The 12,721-nt window shown below is 35.3% G+C and overlaps 1 protein-coding gene and 1 long non-coding RNA gene across 6 annotated transcripts; one reads left to right on the top strand and one right to left on the bottom strand.

Moving 5' to 3' along the window:
* Window positions 1-95: 95 nt before the first annotated feature.
* On the bottom strand, window positions 96-4,254 carry fam228a (family with sequence similarity 228 member A). 5 transcript variants are annotated; one of them, XM_051875063.1, is made up of 9 exons: window positions 4,077-4,254; window positions 3,350-3,513; window positions 2,992-3,143; window positions 2,826-2,903; window positions 2,553-2,747; window positions 1,311-1,388; window positions 1,084-1,171; window positions 789-933; window positions 96-689 (listed from the first exon to the last, which is right to left on the bottom strand). In XM_051875063.1, the coding sequence occupies exons 3-9, from the start codon at window positions 3,082-3,084 to the stop codon at window positions 614-616; spliced, it is 753 nt and encodes a 250-aa protein (XP_051731023.1). In that variant the 5' UTR covers window positions 3,085-3,143; window positions 3,350-3,513; window positions 4,077-4,254; the 3' UTR covers window positions 96-613. The 5 variants fall into 5 exon arrangements, with proteins under 5 accessions (XP_051731023.1, XP_051731026.1, XP_051731024.1 ...); XM_051875066.1 differs by having other exon boundaries at window positions 3,350-3,433; XM_051875064.1 differs by lacking the exon at window positions 4,077-4,254 and adding an exon at window positions 3,625-4,070.
* Window positions 4,255-9,127: 4,873 nt separating this feature from the next.
* LOC127501886 (uncharacterized) lies at window positions 9,128-10,424 on the top strand. The gene is made up of 3 exons (XR_007926737.1): window positions 9,128-9,269; window positions 9,979-10,172; window positions 10,338-10,424. It is a non-coding gene; the product is annotated as an uncharacterized LOC127501886 (long non-coding RNA).
* The last annotated feature ends 2,297 nt before the right edge of the window (window positions 10,425-12,721 follow it).

Here is a 12,721-nt window from a genome sequence, read left to right as displayed (position 1 = left end):
GACAGAACATAACACACACACACACACACACACACACACACACACACACACACACACACACACACACACACACACACACACCACTCGGTTTTTCTGTCGAACCAGAACCTTTATTCTGCATATATCCATTTATGGAAGACAAGTCATATCAACATGATGTGACTAGTATGAGGGCACACATATTACAAGCAGCAGAGATCTAGGTTTGTTCAAATTCTCCAGGGAAGTTTTACGAGTTGTAATTACTGTGTCATCTGCATACCTGTTGGTGTACCCTAAAATGTTAGGGTGATACAAAATGGCAGTTCATCTGTTCAATAAAATACTCAGCTGTTGAGTAATTAAACATTTGGATGAAAGATTGATGTAGTGACTTTACATTTTGAACAAAAAAAGTTACATGTGCCTTTTAATATGGCTCAAACTACATTTGATTGAGAAAATCTGCTCACCTTACTGTTTATTGCAGAACATAATAAGCACTACACACATTACATACTGTCAACTCATTATGTATTGCACTTAAATGGTATAACGAGCGCCACCATCCACAGTAAGGGAAGACGTGTGTCCATACAACCTGATGTCAAAAAGGCCCTATTGAATGTTGTCATCAACCACTGGAGGACCAGCACTTAGTGTGGCAGCAGCATCCCTCTGCCACAGCTGTATTTATAGAGCCTTTACTCCTGAACAGCAACAAATGACCTCAGTATTACTGGAACAGAAGTGCTAGAAACACGATGACTGACACAAAAGTAGCTTAACAGTGAGCCTGGAGCTAATACCTTGATCTAAACAGACTGTAGTCCTCCCAAAGTCTCTGTGAGGTAGTATCTCTGGAGAGTTTAGCCTGTGACTGTTTAAGGCTCTGTTGGGAAGCAGGTGGACTCCGGAGAATTTCCTCCACCTGCTGACGGCGATAGACATGACCTAGCATGCAGGGTTTAAAAGTCATACAGAAGCCATTTTGTTTACCTCTTTGTTTTAATGCTCTGTAGTTCCCTTAAATGAATTAGTGCAATAATCTAGTCATGATTAACAGCGTATACATTTGTAAAACCAATTATTTATTAACAGCACCTGTTTGGCAGCGAAGTATTGCCGTCTTTTCCTTAATCCTGGCTCGTGACTGAAGAGACAGAGGATCTTCCAATTTTGGGGTGGAAATCTACAAAAAAAAAAAAACATGCCAAGTTGACAAAAACTTCACTGAATCCTTCATCAAATCAATTACATATCATCATTAATGCTTTTTGTTTTGTAACTTGTGTAACTATTAACATAAAAAAGAAGATGATATGACTCACTTTGCGATAATGTGTGTTGAAATGGTGCAGGAAAGGGTTGTACTCTAGCGGATCGTAACTCTCTAGAAACACAAAACCCTAAAACAGTACACATTTTATTTTTCGGGAGATTTTGGAAATCATTATTATCATATATTTTTTCCCCATGATTTTCATGTTTTTTTTGTTTGTTGTAATTTTAAAAACTGTAATTTTAAATGACATAACAAAGAGAAAGTGTCATCATTTAGGTTTTAAATATTGTTTTTATTTTTTTAAGTAAATTACTTTTTTTTTTTTTTTTTAAGTTTTTTTATTAGCATAACATATCTGGCCTGTAACAATAAAATAGACACTAAAACAGTAGCATCATTGACATCATTGATTCATTTTGTTAACTGCATTTCTGTTTACCTTTAAAAGGTACAATTTTATATTCTCCTGATTTAGGGTTACTATGAAAGGGTACTGTAATGTGACTGCTGAAATGGCTATTATAACTTACAGAGTGCATCTTAAGGTTACAGTGCATTGTTATGCTAATTTATGTAAGAGCATATACTGTTATTCTGTAATTGTTTAATGGCTCGTTTCCACTGAGCGGTACGGTTCAGTTCAGTACAGTACAGTATGATTCGGGATGGTAAACCCTGATCCGGCTTGTGTTTCCACCCCCAACAGTACCCTTACTTGATAGGCGTGGTGTATGCCAGATAGTAGTGATCGACGTCATTCTCGCATAAAAGAAGAAAGTGACAGTAAACAACAATGGAAGATATACAGCAGCTTTGTTTGAGCAAAGGCTGAAAGCTGCATGTAAAACAGCCGAAAAATACACATTGTGTTGCAACAGTAAAAATTCTGGGGGTAAAATCTGCGTTTTTGGCGGGGTTCCCCTGGTAAAATTCGCATTCCAGGGGCTAAATATCATGTTATTTGGGGTCGCAAACATGAAAAACAACACACGGCAACAGTGTAAAAGTAGCCCAATTCCGTGAGAAAACCGCAGACTTGGCAACACCGTTCCCCTTGTAGCAAGTGCAAGTGACGATTCTCTGTCAACCAATCAACAGCAGCGAGTGTAGCTCCACCCTTTTGGTACCGGTACTATTAGTACTATTGTGCTAAGTATCCCAACGTAAGGGTCCCAAAAAAATGGTACGGTACGGTAGTTTGGTACCATTCACAACTTCTGACAATGAAAACGGAAATAATTGCATACTGAACTGTACTGTACCGTGGAAACGAGCCATAAGTGTATACCTTAGCATTACAGTAGTTGATGTAGTGTGCATGCATGCTCCTCATCTTCTGTGTCTCACTGTAGCCATGGTGTGTAAAGTGTTGCTCAATACTCCGCTGTATTGGCAGCCACACACTCTGTGTCCAGCGCTTATAGAGCAGTTTACTTTTCCTCAATTCCAGTGTGTCTCTGTGAGAGAGGTAGTGATCCAGATTCTGTACTGACACACATAAACACAAATGATTCAGAAGTAAAGGAAAGAATCAAGTTTGAAAAGCCACTTAAAATATTACCTTTATGAATACAGCCTCAGTCTCCAGCAGTGGCTGCGCAATGGCATTAACTTCTTGCTGTTCAGTGATTAATTGTTCCTGCAGGTGAACAGACAGTGTAAGTGGATGACTGTGCACCATTTTATAAAACAGTATGTAGCGTGTGTGTATGCAAGTGTGGGTGTACCAGTAGTTGTTTTCTGGAGCTGAGAGAGAGGGTGTGTTGCTTGTCATCTGCGGTCTTTGTATGTGTCATTGTGCTGGTTGGTCGGAGCTTCATTTGCTTTGTAAATTAATTTCCTGTCTGACAAGATCACTGATGAAAGATGTGTGAAGACACTATGGGCACAAGAACAATATCACAGACATATGCACAGGTCTATGGCATTTTTCACTGTATCATATGAGCCATAAAAGCCTGATCTATAAAAAACTTTTTTTAATTTTAAATACATTGTCTAAAGGTTCGATAAACTGTACTATCAGCATTGTCTTTTTATACTATGAAATATAATATGGCTGTGATATCACAGGACGAGTCTTACTGCAGTCGAGTTCAGTGAGTTTGTAACCTGAAGTGCAGCATCTAATTCCCCAGGGTTTTCAACACAGAACACCCTGACACCACTCTGTACATGCAGGGAAGAACGAAAAGGTATCCATGCATGAAGTCCTGGACTGTACAGTGCTGAAAGACTCCACCTGGCAGCTAGATGGCAAACAACATTCCAGTGTAATTTCATGCAAAATGCCTGTACATATCCCTAGGACGGTCGCAGAGTAAGGAATTTTCAACACCATAAAAAGAAACTTTTAATACCTTTGGCAGTAGTAGAGCTGAAGAATGATAAATAATTAGTAAGCAGCAGTTTCAGTCTGCATGACTTCAAAGCTCTGGAGCGCATTCAGTAAGAATTAAATACACCAATGCTGGGAGATACATTATGTGAATGTATTAACGTTGACCTAAACTAGATCAATCAGTTGAGATAAAAATGATTCAAAAAGAGTTAAAAATTGAGATTACTGTAAAAACAATAAAACAGTTAGCTTCAAGAAGGTTTAATATGGCTTCCAAGTTCCAACTGTATTGAAACGTTTTTATATACTTATCTGTTTTCTCTCAAAATATACTGTGATGCAGTAAATATAAGAAAATTTACATAAATATGAAAACTATGCAAGCAAACTAATTTGTGAACCTCACCCTACTAGTCCATAAAGTAATTGAACTGAAACATGAATCGGAACATATTTTAAGTTGATACTCACGGCGTTGTCAAAATCATGCGGGAAACAAACAGCGACTCTTTTTGCTATTCTGCGCGGCGTGCGCGCCCCCTTGTGTTGCTATGGTGACGTCTCTCAGACCCAAAAGAATCGTGAGCGCGCTCCTTCAGACATGTGCAGACATGTTCACAGCGTCTTTCAATATCCTGTCAGTTTTCGAGTTAAAATTGTGCCCCGAGCCTTTGTAATTTATTTCATTACAATAAAATCATACTGAAAAAAATCCAAATAATGAGAATTCATATGATAGCCCACATTTGAGTTTAATTTGTTGATGGATTAGCCTACAATAACGGCCTTTTTTTGAATACTTTATTTGTGCATTTGTCTCATCCAGAGTTTTCGTGTTAATTTGGATAATTTATTTGATAACAGTTCTTCTGGCAGTTTGTAAGAATATGAATAAATTTGCTTAACATTGTTGTACTGATAACTGCAGAACTCTACTACTTCATTCAGGCAAAAATTACTTAGAGGGGTGATCCATCATGGCACAGAAAGCTGAGGCACAGTGAAATGATATGTATAGAAGTGATATTTATACATATAGGCCTATAAGTATGTATTTACTAGTAGAGTAAATAAGCTAGTGGAGTCTGGATAGTGGGTGAGGCACGCCAGATCTAAAAATGTCATTCTCATTGTTTGTATTCCAGCACCTTAGACATCTGAAGGTTTTAGGCACTGATCGCATAATGCTTGCTACCCTCATTTTGCTGGATGTTAAAGAACAGAGGTTCCTCAACTCAAGATGTAAAAAGTATTATATCATTTCATACTTTCCTGTATGAAAGGTGCTTATACTATATATTAAAATGCAAAATGTAATGAAAAACGAATTAGCAAATTCTGTCACTTTATTGGTGAATTATGTCAAGCCCTCTAGGTGTAAGAGTGGTTTGCTGAGGCCCCCTTGTGGGCCCCTGGTCATTGTTGAGAACTGTTGGTTTAGCTCACCTACACTGTATATGAAAAAACACCTTTTTTTGTGTGTGGTTCCAAGCATAGAGGACTTTTTTTTCTGCGATAGCCCTGCAGGCCATGATCATGTAAAACACAAAGAAAATCTGACGCTTCCTGCAATCACCATAGCATCAATACTGGAACACAAACCTAACAATCTAGCAACCTAACAGGCTCCTGACAATGAACAACTGAGTGCACATATGAAAATATACAGAATAGATTATGAAAATGAAGCTTGTGTTGGCTATTGTCGTCTTCGTGATATTAGTGACACGCGTAATAACAGACGTCATACCTGCCACGTGATTAAAGGAGGTTCCAGAAAAACTCACCTGTGACTGAGAGACGCCATTTTACAAACCCAGAGCGAGAAATTATTAAGGATGGGAACCCAGCTATTGAGGTAAATATGAACATTACCTTTCTGAAAAGTCAAAGATCCTTATAATATATCCTATATCACTGTGCTAGAGCTGTATTGTTAGAAAGATTACACATATTTGCTTAGAGCCTACTAAACAATGTGTGTTCAGCATGCTTAGCGTTTCGAGAGCATAGATTCCTGATGTCAAAACAAATCAAAAGAATTCACTAAAAAAAATCAATATAAAATCAAACAATCTTTTTTTTCTGAAGCAGATAAAGATAGGAGAAAGTTTTCACTGACATTTTTCATTCCTCTAAAATTCATTTTGAAGAATTTTATAGTTTGATTCTTTCAAAAGGTACCTCTAAACACTGTCCCTCCTTTTTCTAATAGCTTTGATTTGTATTTGCGACTCGAGAAGAGGTATGAAATGACACCAGTCACATCAAATAAGTATTAGAACTAGTCAATAAACATTATATTAAATATTAACTCGTGCTTTATTTCTAATACAGCTGAAGAATTGACAAAGGACATCCTGTCAAGGTTAGAGTTGTAAATAAAATATAAAGAGTTATCCTTCTGTTAGTAGTAATTCTTACCTCATTACCTGTGCTGAAATACCCTTTTCTTCTTCTAGGCCTAACGATCGGCCCATGGGCTCTATCTACACCATCTATTTAAAAGCTGGTGGTCAATTTGGCCCAGTCAAGTTCATTAACATGTGTGTCCCTGACTCATTTTTGGTTGCATTATATTATTGCTATATTCAACATGACCATATTGAATCTCTTTTCAACTCTTTTGAAAAGCTGAGGGCACCTATGGTCTTTTTAAGAGCTAGAATGTATAATGAAGCCAAAGCATCTTGGTTATATTGGTCTCAATTCAATGTCACCAAAGATACATCTGAAAAAGACAAGTATGTAACAGATGCTTGGAGTGAGCCAGAAGACCATTTACACATGTTTAAATGACCTTCTAGTGAGCAACGACAAACTGAGGTAATTGCATTTCCCATTTTATCCTTTCTAAACTAGCATCTCTGAAATAAAATCAACATGTCTGGATGTGAAAATACATATGAACACATTCTGTAGAATTAGCTGAGGAATATTTATAGATTAAGTACTCTATGATACACAGTAGTCTCAACTTTTCTTAACCTTACTGAACCTTAATAGTGACCCAAACATGTCCTGAGGAACATCATTTAACATTATTATTTTCTTTACCCCAGCGAATTTAAATATCTTGGCAATGTGTATGCCCTGGGATTCAGTGATCTGAATCCTTTGTTCATCCTAGTGGATATATATCAGGGAATGGATACAGCGCCACTCCTATATAACGAAGATGATTATTACAGGTAAAAACTTTTTTTGGACATATTACCACCTCAAGTACTACAATAGCCCTATTCTGACGCTAATTGTTTCTCATAGGGATGTAAGGTATTTTCAACATTTACAGGGTCAAGTCGGTGATTTTATTGCTGTCAAAATCCAGAATGTCAGTATTTTTCTCCTACTACCCACATAAAAATCCCCAGCTGAATTACCTTCTGTTTTTTTGACAGACGCCAAGGTTGTGTGGTAATTTAATTACTGTCCGAATCCACATCTCTTTCAAGAGGAGTTTACAAGAGGAGATCAATTCAAAATTCACAGTTTAAATCCTTTTTGACCACTGCAGAACACTGTACTATAACTGTTGCCTTTTACTGTAATTTGCATGCATTTCAAATATGTACAATTTTACTGAAATGCTGGGAAGTATTTACAAGAACGATATTTCATCACTGCTCCACCTCACCGAAAGGAGAAAGAGGGGAAAAGCATGCAAACATTTGTTGGGCCGTTACAGCAATACAATTTTAAAATATATTATATAGCCTACTATTATAGGCTATAGATTAAAAATATAAACCAAGCAGCTTTATGATTACCTCATGTAAATAAAAGGCTGCATTAACTTATTTCCGCTAATTTCCATATTTTTACATCATTTTGAGATAAGTCAGAAAACCATTTCAACTATAATGTGTCTATCTTCCTATTTTTAAACAGATTTAAATAAACACATAATAAATAGGATATTATTTTCCTATAATGAAATTAAATATGAATTTATTCGTAATATTCTAAGCACGACATTTTATTTACAGCAGACAATCATGCGAACATGTAAGCTGTGCGTTCGTGGGTTCATAGGATCACTAAACTCGCTCCTCCACTGTGAATAAATCGCCATCTGAATGCATGAGTTTTATCACTGAGGTGCCATGCAAATTTATTTTTACAGACGTCTACCTGAGAAACAATTACAGTCCATATCAGTGATTTCCAGTAGTGGTTTTAACATTAAGTGACATGGTATCTGATACACAGAAGCCAATTACACATGCTACAGTTGAGCTCGAAAGTTTATATATCACTTGCAGAATCTGCAAAAATGTTAATCGTTTGAACAAAATAAGAAGGATCATAAAAATTGCATGTTATTTTTTATTTAGTACTGTCCTGAATAAGCTATTTCACTTAACAGATGTTTACATAAAGTCCACAAGACAATAAAATTGCTGAATTTATAAAAATGACCCAGTTCAAAAGTTTACATACCCTTGATTCTTAATACTGTGTGTGGTTACCTGGATGATCCACGACTGTTTGTTTGTTTGTTTTTGTGATGGTTGTCCTGAGCAGTTAAACTGACCATGTTCTTCAGAAAAATCCTCCAGGTCCTGCAAATTCTTTGGTTTATCAGCATCTTCTGCAATCTTCACACTGAGGGACTCAAACACAACTATTAAAAAAAGATGCAAACATTCACTGATGCTCCAGAAGGAAACACGATGCATTAAGAGTCGGGGGGTGAAAACTTTTGAACAAGAAGATGATGTGCAAGTTTTTCGTATTTTGTTTAAAGATCTTTTTTTTCATTTAGTACTGCCCTTTGAAAGCTACATAAGATGCTTACATGTTTCCCAGAAGACAAAAAAAGTACTATTTATCCTGTTCATCCAATTCAAAAAGTTTACATCCCCAGCTCTTAAAGGATTAGTTCACTTTAAAATGAAAATTTAATCAAGCTTTACTCACCCTCAAGCCATGTATATGGTGTATATGACTTTCTTCTTTCTGATGAGTACAGTCGGAGATATATTAATAAATATCCTGACGCATCCAAGCTTTATAATGGCAGTAAGCGTTACCAAACGAGTTTGAGCTGAAGAAAGTGTCTCCATCCATTATAAACGTACTCCACAAGCCGTGTGGAATATGTTTATGATGGTCCCTCAGCTGTCCTTTTTTTTTGTCTTGTGTACATGTAAACATATATGTATACATATGTGAACATCTGTTATATTAAATAGCTGATTCAGGACAGTACTAAATAAAAAGTAACATGCAATCCTTCTTATTTTGTTAAAACGATTAACATTTTTGCAGATTCTGCAAGGGGTATGCAAACTTTCGAGCTCAACTGTATGTTTAGTGACACATCCGGAGTCCCCTGCCAGAAATAGGGTCTCCTTTAGGACCCAGAAGGTAATGCCTGATCAAAAGTTGTTATTGCAATATCTTGTTATATAATAATAAAGATAAACATAATTGAAGATAGGGTTGTGCTGATAGACGATAGTATTGTGTATATAGCCAGCAGCCATATCACCCTGTAGCCAAAGATTGGTTGCCCACAGAAGCTAAGCAGCGCTGAGACTCGATAGTACCTAGATGGGAGACCTCCAGGGAAAACTAGGTTGCTGCTGACATGTCTCTTTATGTTGTGGCACTTCCAGTAGTGATACCTGCAGCTGTCTGCCGGAGTATGTAGATAAGGTAACATATTCACTTAACTGCAGAATGATATTTAATTAATATGTTGCTGTCAAACATATGATTAATGACATTGCGGAGTTAATTTGTACAACAAAAATGGATTTTATTTATTACATAATTCCATAAAATTATTTTTGAAATATTAAAGTCACACTGAGGAACGTCCTGCATGAACAAAACATTTGTTGAGTTTTTAAAACGCACTGAGCACTTTTCTGCACTTCTATAAATAAAGAGTATTCATAGTATCTTGTAATGTATTCCTTTTTGGATATGTAACAAATGATTTTCAAGAAACTGAGTTTTTGCAAGTGGTACTCACTGCAGAGTCTATGACAAGTCAATTATGTGGTAATACACTATGAAATTATTGCGGGGCAAATTTATTATAATATTAATTTAATAATAAAAGTAACCTAAGAGTAATAATAATAATAGACTAGAAGAATGTAACAGGCATACATTAATTGGAAATGCCAAATCCTCTTAATATTGCCAATATTTGATGTTTTTGACAATATCTCGATACATGATCATCGTCTATTGACGCAACCCAGCACAGGGGGGTTATTGCAGGGCCCCCCCCCGCAAGGTTGCATCACAAATGTCCTGGCTTCACACTCTCAATGCTATATATTTTTTATTGTACATTTCCAGAGTTGTGTTGTGTAACATCTCCACTGAAACTTTTTAATGGCTTTTTTTAAAGGACCTTTGAACTCCAGTTTTTACTGATGTCAAGGACATCCTTCCCTACTCACATGATTGTGGCTTTAAACCTCTTTGATCGATGGGTTTTGTATGATGATGATGAGCCATCCTATGAGGATTTTAACCCCATGCAGGCTGATTTTAAAAGAGATTTTAATATCCATTTTGCTGGCTATGTTAAAACACAGAATGGTATGTTTATTTATCATTTCACTCTATGTGTGAAATGATAAATATTTTCCCTATTTTCACAATTTATTATTACCATTTTCATTAAATAGTTTTCAAATATTTCTTAAAATTATGGAATAAACAGTATGACTGTCTAATATTTGACTTTATCTTCTTTTTAATCAGTGCAAATCGGAGTAGCCGAAGAGGGATACTGTGGCACTGTTCCTTTTAATCCTTACCGTGGTTTTCAAAAGGAACACAATGATTGAGTGTTAAATTGCATCTGTTTGGAAAAAATACAAATAAAATTAATGTGTTTGTTTTCCATGCTCACTTCCTTTGTTCGGTTTCTGTTTCAGTTGCCCTTGTTTGTTAACATTTTGACACTCAGAAAATTATCGTAGGCTATCTTTGGTCACAAGACTAGACAAATTTCTGGAACTTTTATAAGAAAACAGCCAAGCAACAAAAACAACATAAAAGTTATAACAGATAAATGAAATGTGCACTATTATTTTTTTAACATGATTCCCAATTATTTAGGCTATATTTTACGATTTCCTATTTGTACAGGCTTTACATAATAATTAATAAATTATTGCACGCAAGGCATAGATAGACTAACTGTAGCCTACATCATGTGTGTAAGACTCCAATAAAATTATTAGGTACTTATTTACTCATGAATAAATCACTCAACGAGTAAAACTGGCTGTGTCTATATTATGATAGACTACACAACATTATAATATTATTTGCAAATTTATTTTTAAATCATTATTATTGTCCCTGGTTCACATTAGGGTACTCTTGTAAGAAAGTTTTTATTATGTATTTATTTTTTTTATTATTATTGCAGAATTTGAACATACATACATACAGGATCAGGGAAATAAAGTGTGGTTGTATCTGTTACAATGAATAATCATACATTAAAAGAACAGAAAACAAATATCCTGAGTTTGCATACATCAATATAAAATAATAAAGAAAAGAAAAGAAAAGAAAAGCACAATATTTAGGTTAAATCACATCTTTAAATAAACCATCATAATGCATCAAAAATTTTGCACTTTTTTTTGTTATTTATAAGTCTAAGGGATAAAATAAAGGAGTTAAATTCAGCAAGAAAAAGAGGAAAGCTTAGGGGAGATTTAAGCCAATTTTGTTTGTGAATGAAGAATTTTGCATACAAGATAAAAAAATTAACAACATATTCAAGGGACAGCAGCTTTGGGTTTTCATAGTAAAAGATAACTTTTTTTAAGGATGAAGGTATGGGTTACATTTGTAGGGGTAAAAATATAGGAACTTAAATCAGCCCAAAATTTACTGGTTAAATTACAATCACAAAATAAATGGGCAGCTGTTTCTTCAACAAAACCACAGGAGGAGCAAGTTTCATCAATATCAGAATATTTAGAAATGGATGAGTTAACAGGATAGATTTTATGAAGGGTTTTATAATGAATTTCTTTAACTTTGTTTGATACACAAAATTTACTTGGCAAAAGCCAGGCCTTTCTCCAGTTTACATTTGTTACAAGAGAACCCCAATAGAATTAACCCTTGGAGTAATCTATCTCTTCATCTGAAAGATTGTACGAATATGTCTGTTGTTGCATTTACGATCTAAAAGGTCAATACCATCCAAGCATAAAGCTGGATAAACACTGTTACCTTTACTGAATTTAAGGTGATTTTTAATTAATTAGGTTAAGCCTGCTGGGATAGCTTTTATCAAGGTGTTATATTCTTTTGATGGGACTGGAAAGTTATGGAGATTCATAAATTGCACATAAGTTAGAATATTACCAAAATCATCAAAGACAGATAGAATGCAATTAAAGTTATTGTTAAACCATCTAGGAAAGAAGAGAGACTTATTTCTAACAGTTATATCAGCATTATTCCAACTTTGTGTGGGGAAAAGCTATGGACAAAACACAATTTCCATGAAAGTAGGCATTGTTGATGAAAGTTAGATAAGGAAATGGGTAACTTGCCAGGCAAAAAGTTACACTTCAATAGGAAAGACAGACCACCGAGTTTGTTGAAGATTTTATTTGGAATGAAAAACCATAATGACACTGGGCATCTTTTCAGCCAGTTTACTTTAAAGGTGTTTACAGTATCTGCAAAGTCCAGAAAGTCAAGGCCACCTTCACTTCTCGAATTAGAAAGTACTTCTTTTTTTTTTTTAATTTGTGGGGTCTATTTTTCCTAATGAAATCCAGAAATATTTTGTTAATTTCCCTTATAGTTTTATCATTAATAAACAAAGAGAGAGCAGGGTATATGAAGCGAGAGAGCCCTTCCACCTTAGATAAAAGAACTCTACCATATAATGAAAGATCTCTCTGAAGCCAGATGTTAAAGATGTTTTTAGTTTTTATCATTTTATCAGAAAAATTTAAATGATGTCTGGTAACTGGGCTTTTAGTGATATGAATGCCTAAATATTTTACACTATTTTTAACTGGGATACCTTCTAAAAATGTATCATATATATCACTCTTGTAAGAAAGTAGCAGTGGCTGGTACAGACTTTAAGCATCGCCTCCGCT

This window comes from Ctenopharyngodon idella, chromosome 20 (assembly GCF_019924925.1).
Source record: "Ctenopharyngodon idella isolate HZGC_01 chromosome 20, HZGC01, whole genome shotgun sequence".
Lineage (NCBI taxonomy): Eukaryota > Metazoa > Chordata > Actinopteri > Cypriniformes > Xenocyprididae > Ctenopharyngodon > Ctenopharyngodon idella.
This window is presented reverse-complemented; position numbering and strand designations above follow the sequence as displayed.

Excerpts from the sequence above, each read along its gene's own strand:
- fam228a (XM_051875063.1), bottom strand. The coding sequence starts at position 3,084 with ATGAAGCTCCGACCAACCAGCACAATGACACATACAAAGACCGCAGAT. Across the intron at positions 1,172-1,310 it reads TCAACACACATTATCGCAAA|ATTTCCACCCCAAAATTGGA; the intron begins GTGAGTCATATC and ends TTTTTTTTGTAG. Across the intron at positions 934-1,083 it reads AATACTTCGCTGCCAAACAG|GTCATGTCTATCGCCGTCAG; the intron begins GTGCTGTTAATA and ends CCTGCATGCTAG.